The 23,314-nt window shown below is 34.0% G+C and overlaps 2 protein-coding genes across 2 annotated transcripts; both read right to left on the bottom strand.

Annotated features, from left to right (window-relative positions):
• Nucleotides 1-1,219: 1,219 nt before the first annotated feature.
• LOC125068196 (PAN2-PAN3 deadenylation complex catalytic subunit PAN2) lies at nt 1,220-20,348 on the bottom strand. The gene is made up of 22 exons (XM_047677248.1): nt 20,172-20,348; nt 19,522-19,682; nt 18,689-18,858; nt 17,834-17,954; nt 17,249-17,448; nt 16,312-16,528; nt 15,996-16,135; nt 15,623-15,775; nt 15,031-15,127; nt 14,602-14,688; nt 13,763-13,879; nt 12,293-12,374; nt 11,614-11,768; nt 9,519-9,756; nt 8,470-8,612; nt 7,407-7,576; nt 6,665-6,749; nt 6,084-6,175; nt 5,531-5,651; nt 5,158-5,351; nt 4,552-4,701; nt 1,220-3,567 (listed from the first exon to the last, which is right to left on the bottom strand). Exons 1-21 carry the CDS (start codon nt 20,221-20,223, stop codon nt 4,584-4,586), a joined length of 2,913 nt encoding a protein of 970 aa, XP_047533204.1. The 5' UTR covers nt 20,224-20,348; the 3' UTR covers nt 1,220-3,567; nt 4,552-4,583.
• A 453-nt stretch (nt 20,349-20,801) lies between these two features.
• LOC125068212 (dynactin subunit 5) lies at nt 20,802-23,293 on the bottom strand. The gene is made up of 4 exons (XM_047677275.1): nt 23,033-23,293; nt 22,642-22,829; nt 21,591-21,702; nt 20,802-21,256 (listed from the first exon to the last, which is right to left on the bottom strand). The coding sequence occupies exons 1-4, from the start codon at nt 23,078-23,080 to the stop codon at nt 21,056-21,058; spliced, it is 549 nt and encodes a 182-aa protein (XP_047533231.1). The 5' UTR covers nt 23,081-23,293; the 3' UTR covers nt 20,802-21,055.
• Between the last annotated feature and the right edge of the window lie 21 nt (nt 23,294-23,314).

Here is a 23,314-nt window from a genome sequence, read left to right as displayed (position 1 = left end):
CTGGGAGCTAATTCTATTAACAAATTGTCAAGTTATCACAGTCGAATAACGTAGTCGTTGCTATTATCCTATTCAAATAACACTACGATCTTATTGCGGTTATGTAAAAACGGGAACTGTTATAAATTAACAAAATTGTATTAATTATAATGAATCATTAATCTTTATAAAAAGTATATTGAGTAATTATGTACGTATTGAAAACAGGATTTTTCGTAAGCCATTAATTGTTTTATTTTTAAGTATGTAAGTACATACAATGAAATTGAAATGAAAAAAAAAATCCTCGATATCTATATAAAAGTATATTCCTGAAAGTTATTTACAATAGAAAATATTTAATTTTTATGCAATTTTAAATACCGTTACATTAGAATAAATTATGTTTAATGTTTAAGTTTTATTTAATGTTGTAAATATACAATTTCGACGCTTCACATCTGCCGGTCGTTCCGTGACGACCAGTTTTATTCTGTGACTCTATTGATTGAAATCCATCTAGGTATCCGCCATTATTTATATAGCTAGAAGACCTAGTATGGCATACAATCAACAAAATGTAATAAGGTTTGAAGTTTAGAGTCGAATAAAAATTTGAAATATTCATTTGTTAACTTTAAAATTTGAAAGAACCAACGGCACTTTGAAATTGAGTCAAACAAAACAAGATACAGAACAAAATAGACAATGTTCATAGATATCGTTTTGAACAAAAATTTAGTTTGTATTATCATTAAATTAAGCGACGATAACCTTAATTGAAATTTAAAAATAATTAGTAATTTCAAAAAATAAAAGCCGTAGACATTTATCATAAAACGAATACCTGTCGATTCAAATTTATTTATTGTTAGACACAAATTACAAACAAAAAAAAAAAAGTCGAAACAAATATGATTTTATATAAGGTTAATAATTTCTTGTTAATTTTTTTAATATAATAACATGTTTAAACCTTTTGTCTGTCTCGTGTATCAACGTCGTAACAAGTCGCAAAACAGTGATATACATTGACTTATAACAACAGCTAAAGATTACTTTAAAATGGCGTGTCACTGTAAGTCGGTTTTCAACATTTCTCGAGTGAGATGCGAAGTGAGACACTTACAGTATAGCTATCTTATTACTTCTTGGATTATGGATAAAACTATACATTGTGACGTAGGTTTAAAATAAAACAATTATATCAGATTTAAGATTTTATTTCTCTTATAAAAAATAACCAGCCACCATGGAAATGTTGAAAATAATTTAAACATGAAAATGTACTGTTAGCGCACAAGCGGGTACCGTGAGCTGAAACAGTTGATGAAAAAAAAATGCAAGGTTCGAGGTATCACAACCGAAGATAATGGGGACACAAATATATTCCATAAACATATCGTACTAACAGAAATGTACGGCCTTCATTATAAATGTTGATAAGGTGGCGTTTCGTTAAACACTGACATCTCTTTCTGTCATCATTGATTTAGCGTTCGAAAAAAGAAGACAAAGAATTCGTTCACACCCAAAGCAACATTTATAGGTAAAGTCGGTAATGTTTAATTGACATTTAAACTAATTTGGTATCTTAGGCCAATTACTAGAAAATGTTCCTTCGTTTTTAATCATTAATCACGTATAGACATCCTTTCTTCTCAAAAATAGTATCCAATTCGTTAGAATGAGACAGAAGATTCAATGTTGAATTGTAGTCGTTTAATTAAGAATGTCGTTTAGATATGTTCATTGGTAAAAAATGGATAAATTATCAATTCTTAAAAAAAAATATACCACAATTTTTCATTGGACACAGACATAGAAAAGTATTTAAGTACTCATTTGAAAACGCGTGGCAATAATATATAACAATTATTTTTAACAAAGAAAAAAAAAATTATGCATTCTAGCTCGCCTACGTTAAATAATTTATATTTAAAAATATTACCATTCTTTGTGCCTTAGATTAATGGAACTCTCACTTACCGATAATTTAAAAAACCTTCAGCGCTCCGAGGCGAAATAGTCACACGCAAACAGTATATGTCGTATAATAAAAAAATATTTATTTTAGCAAATGCCGTTCACTCGGTTTATCGGTATAAAACATATTGTTTATATAAAATGTTTATTGCTTCATATAAAAGGCGTTCTGACCGTATAAAAATATATACCGAGACGACAAGTTGCTTACAAAATAAATGTTCTGAAGCGCGACAAAACATCTTCGAACCGTTTAACCTCAGAGTAACTTTTTATTCGATCTAGCAAAATGGAGTATTCAAATAAAACGTTTAAGTGCGATTCAAACTAGTGCGTTTTAATGTGCTTTTGACTTCGCCAAGTCAAGCTCTATCGTTATGTATAGAGAATGCTTCATTTTTGTGAAACTGGATTTATTAGGCGACGCACTTAAGTTCGCGTAGCGTGTTCTCGTATTTGTATTTATTGTCTGCATAACATATTTGATTATTATTAATTAGGTGTACGGACAAATGGATCACTTGATGGTAAGTGGTCACCATCCCCCATAGACATAGGCGACGGAAAAAATATTATCCATTCCTTATTACACCAATGATCTACCAACATTGGGAACTAAGATTTTATATCCCTTGTGTCTGTAGTTAAACTGACTCATTCGCCCTTCAAACCGTAACAAACTGAGTATCGCTGTTTAGCAGTCGCATATGTGATGACTGGGTGGTACCTTCTGAAATGGGGTTGTTCAAAGCTCTACCGCCACATAAAATAATTGCTTCATCTGTAAAAATACTGTAACGCAAATCTTTGTTTCCGTCTAATTGTCGGTGTTTAAATGGAACATCAAAGGAATAAGGCAAAAGTCACGTTGACCGTCCACCCTTAGTTTAGTCAATATCTCACGGCTCTAACTTTCATTAAATTGTGAATAAACAAATCCTTTGATATATTTGAGTTATTTGAGATTCAGCCCGTGTATGGAATATTTGAGATTGACTAAATATTTGGTCGAACAACGCGATATCACTGTGAGACAACGGTTAGGCAAGTGTAGTGCCGCCCTTATGAACAATAACGAACATAAAAATCGCTTAATAGAAAATTGTCTGGTAATTTTCTATTTACTCATAATTTTGCCGAAATTGATTTTAATTTTAATTTAAGGGTCATTATAATTAATAAACTTATAAAAAATATTTTTTGTTCATAAAAAAACCTTTGGACGGTGAGTAAGTATGTTACAAATCAGCCAACACAGATCATGTACTTATAAAAATATCACCTTAACAAACACAATATTTAATAACTCCGTAACCAATTGCGAACATGTATAAAAATGTTTTCGGCTAAATCGTCCAATCGCGGCTTCGTATTCATTTTAAAACTATATAAATATAATATCTATATAACTATTACCTCAAAAGCTATACTCCATTTTGCTAGTAATTACTTAATAATCTACTAACCTACTTCCAGAATATTCTTAACATTTCGTACTATTAGTTTCTGTCAGACTTTATATAATATGCTCATCGTATTAAGTAGGTCTCTTCGGCTGGTAATTCGTAGTTGATACCGTTCATTTCGTATGGGCCATTGCATCTGCGAAGTAGAATATATTTATTACAGGCTGAATTATAATAGAAAATAATATTTTATTTTGTAAACACACCACAATACGTGGAATACAAGAATAAATACAAAGCAATAACAAAATAATAAAAGCCGAGATGGCTCAGTGATTAGAACGCGTGCATCTTAATCGATGATTTCGGGTTCAAGCCCAGGCAAGCACCACTGAATATTCATGTGATTAATTTGTGTTTATAATTCATCTCGTGCTCGGCGATGAAGGAAAACATCGTGAGGAAACCTACATGTGTCTAATTTCAACGAAGTTCTGCCACATGTGTATTCCACCATCCCGCATTGGAGCAGCGTGTTGGAAAATGCTCCAAACCTTATCCTCAAAGGGAGAGGGAGAACTGCTAATGTAAATAACAAAACAATACTTTCATAAAAAAGCAAAAATCACCAAAACTGTCTAAAACAACAAATACTTAGATAGACCACTCAGCTTTAGTCAAAGTTTGGCCCCAACGGTGATTTTTAGTATATTCGAGACTAGATATATTTTCAATCCTAAGTCAGTGGTTAACGATGATAATATGCGTACAGACAGGCAGACAAGTGTTACCACTGGTTCGGGATTCTATTCAAAGGAACCAGCATAACCATAAAACCCAGTAAAAAAATCGTAAAAATGTATATGATAACAATAATAACTCAATAATAGCTCCAAGCTATATACTAAGTGTCGAATTAAGATTTATTTATTTTACTTTTCAAGATATACAAACATTATATTAAGCCTTAATAAAAATAAACTACATAAATGTAATGTTTACCAATGAGGTTATCGTAAACATTTTAAACTTATTTAGGTATAATAAGTATTCACCACCGTTGGAAATTTATAAGTGACGGTAGATGATTAGTGAGTGGTACCTACCCAGACGAGTTTGCACGAACCCCTACCACCAATTAAATAAATATATATAATTGTGTATTGTATTTTGTACTGACCCCTGATTGTTCGGCCCATACATAAGCATCGGCTATGAGGTTGCAGTGTCGCTAGGAAGCATCACCCGCGAGCTCGTGTAGAACAGGACGCACGGAGACTTCCACCAGTTACTGAACTGGACAACTTCGTCCGGACTCACTTGGACTATGCTGAAATTGTATAAATACATATTGTGAGGTAGATTGCAAAGTTATTTTGTAATAAGTATTATGAAATATTCAAACAGTACGTATGATTGTTTAAAAGCACGAATCTTATGATCTACGAGTATGTTTTATTTGCGTTATGTATTAATTTATTGAAAAAGAAAAAGTTATACTGGCAAACATTACGCTGATCGACATGGGCAGAGCAGTAAACTCTAACGTTTAGCACAGCACAGCACAGCAGCTAGCTTTGTAAAACATAATTCTATATGTCCATGAGAAATATGTATCATTTGGGTAAATAAAAATAATTTTATTTAATAAGTTCTATGTTAGGTTTTGGTCGTCAGGTGCCCTTCGTTGGAGTTCAAGCTTGCGTCCAAGTTTCATCAGTTCAGTTGTTTGGCCGTGAAAGAGCCTGTAGTTCTTTAAGGACCAAATGTTTACAATTAAGCTCACCTCAAGTCGTTGAACAAGAACCACCTAGCTTCGTCCTTTTTATCCGGTATCCGAACGTACGACACTAAATTCTTAGGATTGTCTTCCACACACACGACCACCGCGGATAAGTGGTAGTCCTGTTCCGATCTCATGGTGACGGGTTTCTTCTTATGCTTGTTAATATCCGGTAGTCGGTCTGTCGATGAATCAGTCTGGAAAATAACGGTTCAAAATTTTAGTAAATGGAGAGTAATTTGTCTTCGATTTAAATTCATTTTCGAATAACTTTTTAATAATCAAATTTGGACCATACTTATATCCAATTTATTTTAAGACAAACACTAGTAATAAGGCAGTAAGGAGTATCACCTTGACTTAAAAAAAAGCTAACCTTGTCATTTATGATAACTTCGCCATCGGATTGCAGTCGAATGTGTAATTGATGCGGCAACACACAGTTGCTTTCTTGTGTTGAACTCTTTAGAGAATGACATTGCGGTGCTAATATTGACCTACAAAAAAATATTTGATTACCTTTTCACTTTAAATATCACATAGCATATTAAAAAAAAAATGGGTATTTAAGATAATATTATGAATTGATCTTGAAATAAAATTACATTTAAGAAATATAAACTTGCCAAACATAATAGGAAAATATTCAAAAAGCTAAGAATAATTTAATTTAACTATCATATCAGCCTTTGCCCAATTATGTTTCCATAACTAAAACATCAATATCAATTTTATCTGCTATTTTTAATCTGTATATATAAAAGCGGAATTCCACTTACTGATTAATCAAGAAATCCTTATATGGTGTAGATATTGGATTTTATGAAAATCCACCCCTAAGGGGGTAAAACGGTTGGAAGTTTGTCTTTTATAAATTTCGCTCGGATAAAGACGCAGACTCAGCTAGTTTTCTTATATATATACCATACCTCTCCGGATGTTTAAACCGACAGCCAGGTCTTGCACAGTGTAAGCCATAACGACACGGCTTACTGATTCCAGCTCTTTTTGATGCTTCAGGCTAAAAAATATGATGCAACATTGTGAAAAAGGTATTTGCAGATGAATAAAATCTCTAGATAGATAGCTTCTCTGTCACCTTAAATTGTCTAATCTTTTACGAACAAATACAGCCTTAAATATTATACACCTTTATAACTGGTTCTTGTCGGTTCTCCTTGGAAAAATAACGATACGAAACAGTTTTAGCTCCAAATTTACATTATCTTGTATATATGCAAATTGTTATTTATTATTTTACTTTTTGGTTCCTGTGTGTAATTAATCGTTTCAAAGTTACAATTAACAATTCGTTAACGTCGTTTCAATACACTACATACACTTACAAAAAGTTTTTGTATGCTTTTGAATTTTAGGTCATAAAAACTTCTACTTTCCGTAAGCACAGTTAATGCTTCCTATAATGTAGTAACGGGGATAAATATTGTTTAGAAACGCATTAAATATTTGTTCATAAAGTATTTTTATTAAAATAATAAAATATATTTACCACATCCTTTTGGATACCCTTCGCCCAATAAGCCTTTTCATGTGCGGTCACACCGCCGCAATTGATTGCTAAGATTGGTGGCAATCTGGAAATAAAAGGGATAATAGAAAATTATATTATATGAGTTTTAACATTTTATTTTATTTATATTGGACTCTTACTTTGAACTATCAATAAAATCGTTTGTTGAATGTAACAAGTGGTTAATTGCTGAATAAAACGATTTATGAATATAGGTTGAAAATCGGCTTATTATTAGGTAATTAATCTGTTTATTTTTTTTCACAAAATCATCAAATGTATATGCGTTTATCGTACACAATGCTACAAAAAAGAGGAGTCGTCACACTCGGTTGGAACGGAGTTCGTTTCGCTAAAATATATTATTACTTATAGAATAACAGATACAATTAAATAAATTAATAACGTATCAGAATACTTAAATGAAAAGAAAAAAAATTGAACATTTATAAATTAAAACATTTACAATAAAATAAGTTTAAATAATATTATGTTAAACCTTATCTTATAAAAAGAGAGAAAGAGAGGTAAAGGTCATCTCGAAGGGTTTGGCTGGCATAACGCTTTTCCATTACGTGACGATTTCTGATAATTCAGTTCACTGTAAGCCGCGTAAAAAAAATTCGTCCCGATAAAAAGGATGATTTACTTATATAAATAATTATCTACGTTCGCCTGTCGAAAGAGGGCGGCGCTGCAGATCGCCTCGGCGGCACGTCACCTGAGTATGCGGCCGTGCTGCGTGGTGGGCGTGAAGCGCGCGCAGCGCTCGCACCAGGCGGGCGTGGTGCGGCGCGCGCACAGCGACGCGCGCACCAGCTCCGCGAACCCGCCGCGCGCCTCGCACGCGTACGCCAGCGCGCACGCCAGCGCCGCCGACACGCGCTCCTCCTGCGGCAGCCGCGCGTTAGTCGCCTACCGCCCGCACCGCCTCCCTGATGTTATGTCTCTTTTGCGCGCCAGTTACTCATTCGCTTCTTACACCGAAACACGTTTCAACAGTGGCACCCACTCATCAACTGTTACAACGGCTCTGTCTTTATACGTCAAGAGAATTGCTACTGTTTAGATAACGATGTTTACCCATTTTCGAGTTTTTACACATATAAATATACGATCGATGTTTTCAGATATTATAACGCAGGTAGTTAAAAAATTATAAAAAACAAAAATACAGGGTGAACGGCAACCAACTCAAAAATAACACGATCGAAAGAAAAGGCTTGTCATATTCGTCTGAATTAAAATATTATATTCGTCTACACTGTTACAGGTTGTGGACATACATATGCAGTTATCGTGGGTCGCTTGCTATCGGACGTAACGGTTCTAAGAACTTGTCGTTTCTCTCCGCTACAGCTCAAACGCCAATACTACTTTCGCGATCCTCCTGATAATAAAAAAGTACATTCATGTTAAACCGTTGCATAAATTTTAAGGAAGGAATTCGCGTTTTCGTTTTATTTTTTAGATTAAGATATTTATATACGTTTCTGTAATATGTGCAACTTTGAATTAAGTGCATTAAATATTGTGAAAATTTATTTTGTTTTTAAATATAATTAACATCGTTATATTATAATCGTGTTATTCTTAATAGGCAGCTTTGACTCTGATTTGTTTTAGTATATTTATATGTAATATATTTTTAAAAATCGCTATAATTATCCTCAAAATCATGTAATGTAATATTTTTCTCATGCGATCGATATTTACAGCGTCAGTTACAACCCAGTAACCTTCAAATACTTAAATTTAATAATGTTATTTAAAAGCATACAAACCTCTTTATTGCACTTCATGCATTTGTTGACTTGTTGCCGACCAATAGCGAATAGTTGCGATATCTCGGACTCCTCGTTATCAGCTTGCTGCTTATTCGGTAAATCGTTACTTTCGTTTTGAACGTGATTCGTTACGGCCGTACCTGAAAAAATACACTAACAAATCACAAAGCTCCCCTATTATTTAGAATTATTGGAGTTTTTTTCCAGTATGTTACACAACTTCGGCTGAATAGAATTATTAACATGGCATTTATTGAAGATCTGTTGTCTATTAATGAACCGATTTCCGTGAGGAAAATTATATATTTGCATACTTTTACGTCAACTTTATTTGAGAAAGCCTTAGGTGATGGATTGGTTCACCGGCATCATACGTTTGGTTAAGACGGTATTGATGAATGCTCCTGAAGCGGTACGTGTTCTTGCATGGATGAATTAAGTGATGCAAACACTATGTGTATAAATTTATTTACTTAATAAGTTAAATTGTGTTTCGTTGTTGCTTCTAATGGATTGCAGCGTCAATGATGTAGGTCAAGTACTGAAATTCAGATGAGAAAAGGTAGCCTACGTGAAGGTGTAGTGAATCGAACGTCTTAAGGTTGGATGCTGAGGGTCTCCTTTGAGAACGCACTTCGACTAGACTTGACAACGGACGATGTCGTTCGCAATAGTGACGTCGTCAAGTCCGTTGACTAGGCGTTGTAAGCCGAGGACTTCGTGTCCGCCAGCGGAGTGGTTAATCTATCTAGCAGCAGTTACGTTATCTTTCTACAATTTGACACGCGATGGTACGATAGGTCATCTCGAGCAGAAGCAGAGCAGACGGCTGCTGCAGAGCAGCAGAAATACTAGGCACCGTTGGATGCACCGAGCTTTAGACAGGCGTTTCACCGGTAAGCGAACATCTCCCATAGCGGTTAACACAATAGTGTAGCTTTTACAGCATCCATGGCTTAAGATGGTCCAATTGTTCCATTCTACTCAAGCGAAAACTAAACGATATATCGAAATAAACTAGTATTATAGAAGAAATATACACATACCCTCATCGTGATTATTACGCCACTGCTCCTCGTCCAACTCGTCTTCGTATTCCGAAGGTCCCAAGAACTCAAGATCGTTATTATACTGATACTCGTACTGTCCGTTCATTTGCCTAGTATTATTAACTCGAGGTTTGGGAGGAGTCGTTTTTTGTGCTAGGAAAGTCAGTTCCTTTTCTTTTTTACGTGTTTCTAGTATTTCGTAATGTATCTGGTGGAGAATGAAGCGGTTCCAACTCTGAAATGTTTCGTATTTTAATTTTTATGATAGAACAGTATTTACATATCGCATTGCACACTAGTTAAAGACCTTTAGCTTCCCAAAAGGCCAGTTTCCGAAAATATGACAGTTACATACACATACACAAACATTCGCCACATAGTTACACAAAAGAACGAAGAATATCTATAAATATATTATTCTTAGTGTTGCATATGAGAACACTATGAGAAAGCCTTCAATTCTATCGAGACTTAAGCGGTACTGGAGTCGATCGAAGTTTTGAAGTATGATAATATACACAAAGGTGCGACAAAACTCGTCCAAATACGGAGAGGGGTCAGAATCTCCGATCCTGTTACTCGTGATATCCACAAAATTGATCTCAACTTAGTGTCATGCTGAGCAGACCTGATCAGAGCGGTACACCGGGAGGATCTGAAGGTGAACATGTACAACATGAAAGTTATGTCCAATGTCTATGCCATATCAGTACCATTTGCTGTTGGAGGCATTGCTCGCGACGTTGTCGACGAATATATTTTAATATATTTTACCTAGTACAAGTAGTCCGGATGAGTAAGTCCAACTAAGAGAGAGGTCACTCGTAGAATCCAACTCGTCTGGGCAGCATTCGGAAAATTAAAAATTCGGACATAACTTGTCATCTAAATTACTTAAGTGTCAATCGAAAGTAATCGAACAATGTGGGGAATAGGCCAATGTCATAGTTTAGGGACCTGAGTCGTGGTGCTTATCCAGCGGACTTTTTCGCATTCCAAGGTCGCTCAATATGCAAAGATTAATGTCGGTATTTTGGTGGTGTGGAAATCCGTAGACGAGCGAAGATAACTGACTTAGCTCGCAAAACTAGTAAGCTTCACTTCTGAAGGTTATAAGCAGAGTACGTTTTTCGAAGGACCGTTAACAGATTGAGAAGATGTCTTCGACTGAAAACCACGTCTCAGAAACAAGAGAATATGACACCCTGGACCAGTTATCCTGATACCAAAGAATATCCTACCGATAAATTTTATAAAGGGGAAAATATATGTGTTTGTGTTGAAGTGTTGGTCGTCGTTTGTCGATGCACTTTTGTCATTGATACCAATGTCATAGAAATCCTGGGGATATAAATGAAATGAAGTCCTTAAAATATTTTTTAGGTCAGACACTGGACAATTGACATGCCTCGATTGTTGGATAACACCTCTGCAGTAACAGGCCCAGGACAATACATTACCATCCATACAGTTACCATCACAGCTAAACCTATGGGCATAACGAGGTCGGCGCGCCGCTGGCAGCGCGACACTCCGCCGTACCTGTATGAGCGTGACGAGGTCGGCGCGCCGCTGGCAGCGCGACACTCCGCCGTACCTGTATGAGCGTGACGAGGTCGGCGCGCCGCTGGCAGCGCGACACTCCGCCGTACCTGTATGAGCGTGACGAGGTCGGCGCGCCGCTGGTAGCGCGACACTCCGCCGTACCTGTATGAGCGTGACGAGGTCGGCGCGCCGCTGGCAGCGCGACACTCCGCCGTACCTGTATGAGCGTGACGAGGTCGGCGCGCCGCTGGCAGCGCGACACTCCGCCGTACCTGTATGAGCGTGACGAGGTCGGCGCGCCGCTGGCAGCGCGACACTCCGCCGTACCTGTATGAGCGTGACGAGGTCGGCGCGCCGCTGGCAGCGCGACACTCCGCCGTACCTGTATGAGCGTGACGAGGTCGGCGCGCCGCTGGTAGCGCGACACTCCGCCGTACCTGTATGAGCGTGACGAGGTCGGCGCGCCGCTGGCAGCGCGACACTCCGCCGTACCTGTATGAGCGTGACGAGGTCGGCGCGCCGCTGGCAGCGCGACACTCCGCCGTACCTGTATGAGCGTGACGAGGTCGGCGCGCGGCTCGGCGCGCTCGGGCAGGATGAGGCCGAGCGCGGCGGCCTCGGGCACGGTGCGGAAGGCGCGCAGGAAGTTGCTCGCCTGGCACGGCGCGCCGCCCGACGTGTCCAGCGTGCGGAACAGGAAGCCTGACGGGAACACTCGTGATCATGATCAGGATTGCATTTTCGTGTATGATTTGTACGTACAAAAATTAATACGAATTGAAATTGTGCAGTATTTTATTTTTTCATCTGAGCGCGATTATGTAAAAAATAATTATTGTACTAAATCATTTACACAAATTCGAAGCCTGATGGCCAAAATTATAAAGAAAAGAATCTATGAGAGAAAATTACTAGTAATGATGATATTATATTTTATTGATATAATTATTAATATTGTGTGTATTACTAATGCTGTAAGTTTTTTAAATAAACTTGTCATAAGAAATCTGAATATGAAATTGATGAAACTCATAAATTCTAATTATATAACTAAGGAGTACATCCATTTAAATAAATTTTAAAATGTCTGACTGACATACAACGCACAGTCCAGCCTGTGGGTCTAACGGGAAGAAAATACACGTATATAGTGCAATTGATACAATAATACGCGCTACATGGACAAATTATGTATAAATTTTGCTCACCGGCTGATAATGACTTACCCAATTCACAACTGAGACAAAATTCCTTTGCGCATGTGTGCGCCAGTAGTGTAGCTTTCAGTGGTGGAATGTAATATAGTACCTGCATATTAAATTTATCTCATTTATAATCTGAAAGTCACAAACCGTTTAAGCATCACGTCAAGGACTTTACAACAAAATAACACTTCATTTAAACATATTAAAGATATCTCAATATATCTATCTTATATCTATATATATCTATCTTTGACAGACAATTGCACGACTAAGCAAATCCAGTACGTAGGCAACGTAGAATCTACTGTAAAACTAAACCACACGTTTCAAGATACTTTAAAATCGTTTAAATGCAAAGATGCGAACTAGTGGTCGAAATTCGATGACTGTTGTTATCGATACGCAACTTGTGTTCACTCTTTAACTACGATTCTAATCATACTTGTTGGTAGGGCTTCCCATCTGGGTAGGCAACACCCATTCATCGCATATTCTATCGCAATTCTACAGTAATATTATTCTGTTCCGGTTTAAAGGATGAGTGAGTCAATGTAACTACAGATACAAGGGACATAAAATCAAAGGTTCCCAAAGTTAAGGTTGGTGTTGTAAGGGATGGTTAAGGCCCCTAGCACACGGCGTATTTTAAGCGCGGGCCGTAGACGTTTATTTTTGCGTTTTTGTAGATTTGAACGCGCGTAAAACGCGATACAAACGCGCGTGTGAAGCGCGTTCGAAACTCGTTTGAAGGCCCTTTGAAATATTATGCGGCTCATGTCGCGAATGACATTTAGTACTAAGACATTTATCGAATTAGATTGTAGGAAATTAGTATATTTATCTTTTAATTGATATCTTCCACTCGAGTTCTTATCTTAACGGTGTAATTTATGCCCGTCTTGAATATGGATAAGGGGAATGATGAATAAGAAGGGTAATGTATTTCTTATAAGTAATTTACAACTGACGATGAGTTTATGACCATAAGGTGAAACCTATCAGCGACTACAACGCGTCTGTATCGATGTATCTGTGCGTATACGCGCAAGTAACCGCATGTTTTCCGATCGGTCCATGTGCTGAGGTTACAAGGTTGCGTTCAAATCTCGTTAGAAGTGCGTATACGCACGTCATCTGCGCCTTTAAAATACGCTATGTGCTAGGGGCCTAATAAAAGTAAAAAAATAAAATAAATGCAACGCTTTTGGTCAAATCTTATTTTTCCAACCCTCCAAATTGTTTTACTAGTGGCTTCAAAATAAATTCTTATACATACGATTCTTAAGCAGTAAACTGAATTAAAAAAGAAACACGATTGATAAACATAATAAAAATTTGTAATTGCCTATTGATATTTATAGATTCTACGTCACAATCGTTTCCACTTGCTTATCCGTACATTTCTTAAAATCCGAATTGGGAGGTAAGTTTGAAGTCTTTTTCAGCAGATGTAGTTTGTTATTTATCTAAAAAATATATGTGTAATAGTACCTGTAACATTGCATTGCAGTATGAATTAGGCATAGTCGATTCTAAGCCTGGAAAGCCAGTTTTATTTACTATAATGTCTTCGTCACTTGGCAACAATTTATTGAATCGAATTTCTATCTGAAATTATAAATAAATATTGGACAACATCACATACATTACGCTGATCCCAATGTAAGTAGCTAAAGCACTTGTGTTATGGAAAATCAAATCAACCACAAACACCCACACCCAAGACAACATAGAAAACTAATGAACTTTTTATACATCGACTCGAATCCGGGACCTCGGAGTGACGTACCCATGAAAACCGGTGTACACAATACTTGACCACGGAGGTCGTCCAATTATAAACTAAATATTAATTCTGGGCTACTCTGTCAATCTTATAAACATCTATGATATAATTATAAATGCAAAATTATCAATGTTTCAAGTTTCACGAACCACGACTTTTATGTGATACAAAGCAAGCTTGAACCTTCGGCGTTCTCTGAAGTCTTTATATAAAACAGATTAAAAAAACAGCGATACAATTGGAGATGTAATAGTTAATTATCTTAATAGTTGAAAAAAAAAAGTATAAATAAGAAAAGTGTTATTTATACACAAAAAGAAAAAATACCTTAATAATTAAGGTTAGTTTATAGATACATGAAACTTTCAATTTCAAATCGGGAAATATCACTCAATATTTTCAGTTCGGTGCTTGGACTATAATTTTACAACAATAATAGCCTTAATATAACCTAACCTTAGAGCTAAATCAAATTTTTTCCCAAAACTATATTGTACTATTTATTGTATTTTTATTTTCTAAGAAATGATAAAACTATACTTACTTTTAAATAATGTCTCGGTATAGGTTGTATACTAATACTAGCGTCGTTCTTCTTTACATTATCTAGGTTGTCTTCGACATACGGCATCTGTAATATGAATTTATATTATCATACCATATAGTATGTATAATTGTGTACTTATTGTTTATTCTTTAATTATTTTAAGGGCTTTTATTGAAAAATTATGGCAGCATCATCGCATCAACATGAAAATACGTACTTATCTTAAGTAAGCCGATTATATTTACAAAATATAATTAATTGATTATCGATTTATCACCCACAAGTGCCAACCAAGCCAAGTGTTTTAATCATTTGAAAAAACCTTTTAATTTTTTTAATAATCTAAAAAAATATCATGGTAATCAATAAGATAGGAAATTTGTGGCTTGATGCGATTTTGCTTTACTCAAATATAAAAAGGTTTACCTCATTTCGTCTATGAGTCTTTGGATTCGGCGCGTAACCGATTGGACCTTGCATCTTCATTGTTTTTAATACTTCCGGATCGATTGGCTTTGGCTTTCTGAAATGTCAATTAAGTATGTATAAAATAATACAATATTAATTACATAAAACGGAGACATAAAGCATCACAAAATTCTGTGTAGGGTTTTTTCAACGACGTTGGCGTCAAGCAAACTAAGTGAGTGTTATAAATACTAACTTCGAGTTAAAGGCAAACAATGAATAGTTATAAGTGCCTTATATTACCACATAAAGTCTGTCTGTTAAATACCACTTCAATCAATGAAGTTAATCTGATGGTAAGGCTTCGTGCAAGCCCGTCTGGGTAGGTACCACCCACTCATCAGTTCTGGTTTGAAGGGTGAGTGAGCCAGTGAAACTACAGGTACAAGATATAAGATAACATCTTAGTTCCCAAGGTTGGCGGCGCATTGGAGAAGTAAGGGATGATTAATATTTCTAACAGTGCCAATGTCTATGGGCGGTGGTGCCCACTTAACATCAAGTGGCCCATTTGCCGGTCGGCCTATCTATTACATAAAAGAAGTCTCACCTGTATATTTTTTTAAAGAAGTCCGGAGGCAACTCGTTGAACCACCTCGAGCCGGATGCAAGAGGAGACAATGGTACGGTTGAGAATTGGAATGTGGTGTCGTTAAAACCGACAACTGGAAGTTCTGGTGCTGGGTCTGCAAATTCAGTTGCCCTAGAAGTATAAATTTAATATTGAGAACATTAAGACATCATTATAGTTGTAAGAAATAGTTCAAACATAGGCGTATTTCGAAAATAAATCATCACTTATTCATTATAAATTCTGCCGCCACCCTCAATGCTTTGAATTGGTGTTCCATATGCCGTATATTAATGGCGAATGAATAGAAAGCTTTATAATACGCCATTTACAAGAATTAAGTCTATTTTACCTAGAAAAGTTATTAAAGTGTGGTTCATGGTTATGCTGAGCCGAGAATAGATGAAGATGTCCCGACTGATCGCCAAATACGAGAGCTTGACTAGTGGAAGACACGTCCATAACACTACATTGAGAAGTTTGAGTATTCACCTGAAATTATAAAGTTTAATTATTCAACTAATTTTTTGTCATTATAAAACACGAAGTAACTCTTTCTAATCAAATTTACATACATTAAAACTCATTCAAAAATTCAGACAAATTTAATGTATATTCAAATAGGACCTTTGTCTTTTTTTTTTTTATTACAGTGTATTTTAACTAACCTGAAATACAGATTGGTACTCAGATTCATGGGCTTCATTGACATGAAATAAAGTAACATGTCCATCCCCAGCCAATGCCACAGCCCGTCCGGACACAGCTGGTACAAAGTGTAATAACAAGGGTGGAGACACAGTTGGTATTGACCAAGCTGCTTTGCCTTTAACTCTTCTTACATCCCATACTAATACATAAGGTTCCGGTACTGCTACGGTAGCTCTAAAATTACAATTTTTTAATAATTAATACAAATCTAATTTAAAATTTGAAATTTAATTAGGAATTATTTAATTCAAATGTTCGCATTATTCAAAAATCTATTATATATTCGATTTCAAGCAAGCACCACTTCACAATTGAGACACTTTTTGTTTATTAAATTTATTTTTCATAGCATTCATGACCAATATAATACAACACATAAATTGTTACGTCTATCTTTTAAAATAAAAAAATTAAAAACAAAACTAAATAATAAAGTAAATAAATAAGGAAAGTAATTTCTGATTTGTTTCTATTTTTTGTGTGATTCTCTTTTGCTCGTGACCATCTTTACTTTTCTCACATTCTTATTATTAGTGATTCACACATCCCTATGTATGAACCTTGAAAACCTGAGTAGGTTAGTACCTACTTTTTCCATATAGGTTAGCAGACTGGCAGATGGGTCACCTAATGGTAAGAAGTCACCAATGCCCATAGACATTAGCACTCACCAATATTAAAAAATCCTCAATTTAAGCTGTACACTAAATAACAGGAATAGCGAACACAGCCTTTTAGTTCCCATATTGGATGGTACTTCAATAATGCATTTGTTATCTATTATGGTACAAATGTTTATGAGGGATGGTAATCACTTACCATCAGATACATGGCATAACACAAAAAAGCTTCTGCCTACTATAAAAAAAAAAAAAAAATAGGATTAACACTTGCGATTGAGTAAATCCACATGTAATTAAATGATTTCCCTGCATGTCCAAGTCGGAGAGACAGGCTGAGTGTGCTCTGAACGTATGCTCCGCTTTACCGGGATTTCGTATATCTCGTAATGACACCATGCCATTGGCGCTGCCGCATGCAACTAATGAGCCGCCTCCACTCCGTAGTACAGCACAGCCATCTGCTGGTACTTTCTGTAAAAAAAACAATTTTAAGAAAACAATAAATATACGAATTAAGTGCTCTAACCAATTTGGGCTATACTAGTCAATCTCAATGATTACCTGTACAGAAGATATTATAGTACAGGTGTCTGTGCGTTAACACAAACACTATCCTCTCACTCTCAATAATAGATATATTAACGCAGTACGACAATTCAACACCCATTTTGCGACAAGCCGCAAAAACACAGCATAACGTTTTTCAAAACAGGGGAGTGTAAGACTACCAACAGCCTATCTTTGTACTACTGAGAATTTTCTGCGCCATAGTAGTTTTTACAATTAAATGATCATTACTGTACATATAATGTAATTGTAAAAAGTAAATGAAAAATGCTTAATAAAATATTCTTACTATCACAGTCTCAGTCATCTTGTTGATATCTAATTCTAGGAGTTTGTCTTGGTGTCCACCTATCAAAAACTTGTGCGAGTTTACTTGAAAAAGACATTGCATGTCCATCATATTTGAGGATCTGTGGAAGATAAATTTAATTAAATACACATAATATATGCCAATTTGTTTTAATTGAATTAAATATTATTTTATAAGTCTTCTATATGTTGAGAAGTACAAATTATTTCAGACAAGTGGACTACTTAGATTTTCAGTGCAATGTTGACGTGTGACTTAGTGATATGCCATTTTATACATGTATCTCATAAATTTTTTAATTATTATAGTCAATATCGCACATCACATGTACACCAACCAAAAAAGAAGACCTGCTTATTTTCTGAACAACATCCATACTAATATTATAACATAAACGTGATCTGTCTTTCTGTTGTGCTTTCAAGGACAAAACCACTAAATCGAATTTGATGAAATTTAGTTTAACGCAAGCTTGAGGCTACTACAGGCCAATTTTTATACTTAACACCTGACAACCTCCTCCTATTATATAAAATAAGTCTGCGCCATAAATCTTCCAACTAAATATTATTACAGATCAAAAAGTATCTAATTTAAAAGATGTTTCTATTCTATATTGGCATTATAAAATAGAAAGACATTATAAATATTTAGTTAATGATATTAAAGATACATCACATTACATGTTAAACATTTGTAGTACATTTCGTCTTATATGAATAAAAAAAATGTTATATTGTTTACACAAAATATTCAATGTATTTGTATAAAAAAGCAGGCTAGAAATAGTTATGCAAACAAAATAAAAAAATGTACGGTTACATTTCTCCTTACTTATGTGTGTGCTGAGGTATGCCTCTTCTTATTTGGTGTCTTAAACTTGTTTTAGTGAGACAATATATACCTTTTTCTAATGTCAGTATATCTCTTACTTCTTCTGTTTGATGGATTTGGAATGATGTATATTTTTGCAAGTTTGGTCCATAATAAGATGTAACATGCCCCTTAAAAAGTAAAATAATCTTTGTTTATTTGGATAAAGTAACAACCCTTTATTGACCCCTGCTGAGTAAATAATCTCCTAATCTATAATCTCCTTTTTGAGGTTTGGAGCTTACTCTAAATTGGTCCAATGTGGGTTTTTCATGGGATTCTCATCCACCACATGTAGATTTAGTCACAATGTTTTCCTTCACTGTGCCATCACAGTTCTTTTATTAGGATTAATTCTGAGACAATAAAAAATTGCAATCTATAACTATTCTTTATTGTTTGACTGTTTTTTCCACACGCTAATGTAAATTTAATAAAATATAATTATATCAGTTATATCATGATATCAAGAGAGAAGTTTTTGTTGCATTTCATGTGATTTTAATAATTGTTCAGCTAGCTTTTATTTTACCATAAGGGTTTAGGTTCAGCCTTTAAGTGACACATTTACCTGATATGGAAAAGTCTCATACCTTATTTTACAAAAAATATGGTTGAGACTTTTCTGATAATATTTTTTTATATTACATATTACATGTGGTTGATATTTTGTAATTTGCAAATTTTAGTGACAAAACTGAATGTATTAGTCAATGATGAACATGAAATACTTACTAAAAGGTTTAATCATTAAGAGTTATATTGATATTACATTTCATAGTGGCACAACTTACCCCTTGATTACCCATCCATACCAATTCCTCATACTTGTCAAAGACAGAGGCTGACACACCATAACGGTCACCACCATCAACAAGTACTGTACTTCGAACCTCATATTCTGCCTCTTGGTTTCGCAGAATATATGGTTGTGAATATTTTGTTTGGAATTGATCTATAAACATTAGAATTTAATTTGTAATGTGTGACGCAATTATCCTCAAATTATTATTAGCTCGGGTATTAATAAATTACTATTAAGTAATGTTTTAAATAATCTAAAATACATATTTAGAAAGTACGAAATTCAAATTTCCAAATTATAAGTAACATAAATTTAAATATAGTATATGGTATATTTCATGTCATTAACATTTTTTTTATAACTTAAACTAAACTTGAAATTTTATGAAGCATTGTACTTCTTATTGTTGAATGTATTATTTAAGAAATCTCACATTATTTATATATTTTGACACGAATCATACACGTTTTGCTGGTAGAAGCAGATCCATATATTGTGACAGAAGATTTATTTTGTACATATGGTAATATACATTTTTCGACAATTGAAAATGTAGTTTAACTTCATAGGAACCACTTTATTAAATAAATAGAAATATTGTATGTATTAATTTTCCAATAATTAGTACAAAGCACTTACCTTCCATTATATGTTCCGATTGCATACCAAGATCGGTATAATGGAATTCCATGGTTTTATTATTTTAAAATATTTAAACCATTCAACTAGGAGCCATTTATATTGTAAATTAAATAATTAACAACAAAATTAACTATACAATCGGAAAAGACCAAACTTGACAAGCTCGCACTTGTTTTCTTGACACATCAAATCGAGGACAAACTACAGATAATGAGATAACAGATATATCAATGCTACATAGATAACATAAAATACGAAAAATTTTAAAATTATATAGTGCTTATCATTTTGAATGAAAATTATCGTTAATTTAATAATAAATATTATTAATAAAATAATTCTATTATTTTTCTAAATTTATTTGTGTATATACTCTACACAAAAGAAAAATTACAATATTTTTTTTTTAATATAAATTAAATAACAGGTTTTGTTAAGTGTTAACCAAATATAACATTAGTAATGCAGTTTATATAGGTTGGATTTTGAATTAATTGGCTTTGAAAATTGATTTATGTATACTATGTATTTTAAAATAACTCTACAAAAATACATTCGTAATAATTACTGGCCGCAAATGTTCCATACTAGTTATTCAAGCCCCTTTAAAATAAATAAGACGAAATGGTAGCCTTTACTTAATATTTATTGTTATAAATATATATGTGTGACTATCATAAACATAATATAAATTATAATTAATTTAGCCCTTACAATTTACAAATCAACACATGTTTCTCTGAAAAGTTATTCAAGTGAAATATTATGTTAATTGTTGATACTTAAGTAAGTAATACATAAATCATAATGTCTGACAATTTTTTTTCTACATTATTGATTTTTGTCAGCTGACAATGTTTAAAGATTTCTCTTTACATTTCTTAATTCACAGTAGTTGGTAAAAAATGTTGATAATAACTCTTTGTAAATTCAGTCATTAAATCAGGCATTGCTTCAGGGAGTGTTGTTATGAGTCTTGCAGGGTTGCCAGAGTATCTTGCAAATGAAGGCACTACAGTTTCTGCAGGCAGCACTGAGTTATCCTCAATCATGCAACAGTCTTTAAGTACACATCTTCTACCCTAAAATTAAAAACATATATACAAAGTTATATATAAAATATATTAGTTATATTCAAATTGGAGTAGACTAAATAGTACTTTTTTTTAACATAGCTAGTGTTAATATGTATTCATTGATAAATTTAGTAGTTAATTTTTGTTTTTTGATCATTTTAATTAAGATTAATCATCTTACAAAAAAGGTTAAATATGTGTAGATAACAAATAAAAATTAGCCAACAAAAAATAACAAGGCATACACATTTAAGGAAGTGGAATAATTTTTAAGGATATATTTATGTAGTTCCTAAAAATATATAAATATTATTTTATTATTGCTGTTGTATTTACTTACTATAACAACATTTTTTCCAATATAGACATATGAACCCACAACAGCAGCATTTACCACTGTATTCTCCCCCACAAAAACATGATCACCCATTTGTAGAGGAAAGAATGCAACCCTGAAAAAAATATAATATTATAAAAGTAACTCTGTCTGTCAACACACAGATCCTTTCATGGTTAACTGCTAAATTAACCTATTGAAAATTTGTATGCAAAATGATACAGCTTGCCCTTTGAACCTACTGCTGCTAGTATGTCAACTTTAACTCTTCTTTAGGTATCTGAATTATCAAATGTCATAGAATAATAAATCTTTAAAATGAAATTATATGTATGGTGTATTTAATTTTATGTATGTCACATTTAGTCTTACAGCTTTCATATATATATACACCAGTACAATTGCATGTGATAATTTAGTTATTAATTATGTTTGTATAGAAAGGGGACGACCAATGAAAAGATGGATGGATTGTGTGATAGATGATATGGCTGTAAAGAATGTTACTTGTGAGATGACGTCAGATAGGGAAGTATGGAAGAAGACATGCTGCACTAAGTAAATTGGGATATGGGCAGGAGGATTATAATAAATTATCTGTAAAAACTGTGTGTACTTTCAATAAGCTCATTTGATGAGATTTATCCTAACCAATTTGTAGTATCTTGCCACTACATGGTACTACATGACATCAACTTCTATACCATTCAACTAATCAACATAAAAATTAGTTTACATTTAAATAAGAATATTAAAGTAGCACAAGACTCAATTATTAATAGATTGCAAATAAATCAAAAGAGGCTTTGTTTGCAGGGCATTATATTATTATTAACATTTTTATTGGTTTACCCCTAAATTATGTAACCGTGTATTTGAGAGGCCCGTAACATCCCAATCAATACTTTCATATGTTAGACTTATTAGTAGGTTTACAATTCTTATTAAAAATATAGTTTTAGTGTAAGGTCTTTGACTTAACCCCGTTTGTCAACTTGATTTAATTATTTTTTCATATAATAATGTAGTCAATATATTCTTCTCTTTAGCTTACCCTTTGCTAAACTTTTTGAAAGGTGGCCGAATAACTGAACCCTTGCTGATAATACAGAATCTCCCAGTTTTAACATTAGCCAAGTCACCTCTGATTATTGCATCGCTTTGAACTATAACTTTGCCATGTAATACTATATTTTGGGATCCACAGAGTACAGTTTGTCTGCTGACTTTGTTTCCTGAAGCCTGTAAAACAATATTTTTATTACAATGCAACATAAACTTTTATAACTTAGATTTGACTATCATTCGAATCGTACATCGAATTGTTTTTGTATCACTCAATAATTATGTATACGTGAATATAAAATAGTCATCAACATATCATAAGCGTCTTTCCTTAAGTATTTCGAAAAATTTGAAATTAAAATATATTGTTTATTCCTTACAGTTTCGACGTATTCAGATTTGTTATAGTACGTGTCTTGAAGCTCCATTTTTTATTATATTTATCCGTAGACTAAAAGTTTTCCTAACAAATATTAAACAATTCAACTTCAAGTTGAGTACATATTTATTGCAATCCCTATCTGATATATTTTCAATCTTATTATTATAATCTCAAGTAATGATCTATTGAAATATAAAATTACAAAAATGTTAAGTGAAAATGACTAATAAACAAGACTTTTCACTTGACGTCTTACGTCGTTACGACAACAGTGTCGCCA

Source organism: Vanessa atalanta, chromosome 13 (genome assembly GCF_905147765.1).
Source record: "Vanessa atalanta chromosome 13, ilVanAtal1.2, whole genome shotgun sequence".
In the NCBI taxonomy this organism is placed as follows: Eukaryota; Metazoa; Arthropoda; class Insecta; order Lepidoptera; family Nymphalidae; genus Vanessa; species Vanessa atalanta.
Note: the sequence above shows the minus strand (reverse complement) of the source record. Positions and strands in the feature narration are given on the sequence as shown.

Coding starts and splice junctions, on each gene's coding strand:
- LOC125068196 (XM_047677248.1), bottom strand. CDS start 20,223: ATGGAATTCCATTATACCGATCTTGGTATGCAATCGGAACATATAATG. Junction 16,529..17,248: donor ACATGTGGATTTACTCAATC/GCAAGTGTTAAT, acceptor TTGTAATTTTAG/AGCTACCGTAGCAGTACCGG. Junction 6,176..6,664: donor AGGGTATCCAAAAGGATGTG/GTAAATATATTT, acceptor CATATTTTTTAG/CCTGAAGCATCAAAAAGAGC.
- LOC125068212 (XM_047677275.1), bottom strand. CDS start 23,080: ATGGAGCTTCAAGACACGTACTATAACAAATCTGAATACGTCGAAACT. Junction 22,830..23,032: donor AATCTGAATACGTCGAAACT/GTAAGGAATAAA, acceptor ATTGTTTTACAG/GCTTCAGGAAACAAAGTCAG. Junction 21,257..21,590: donor TTGGAAAAAATGTTGTTATA/GTAAGTAAATAC, acceptor TTTTAATTTTAG/GGTAGAAGATGTGTACTTAA.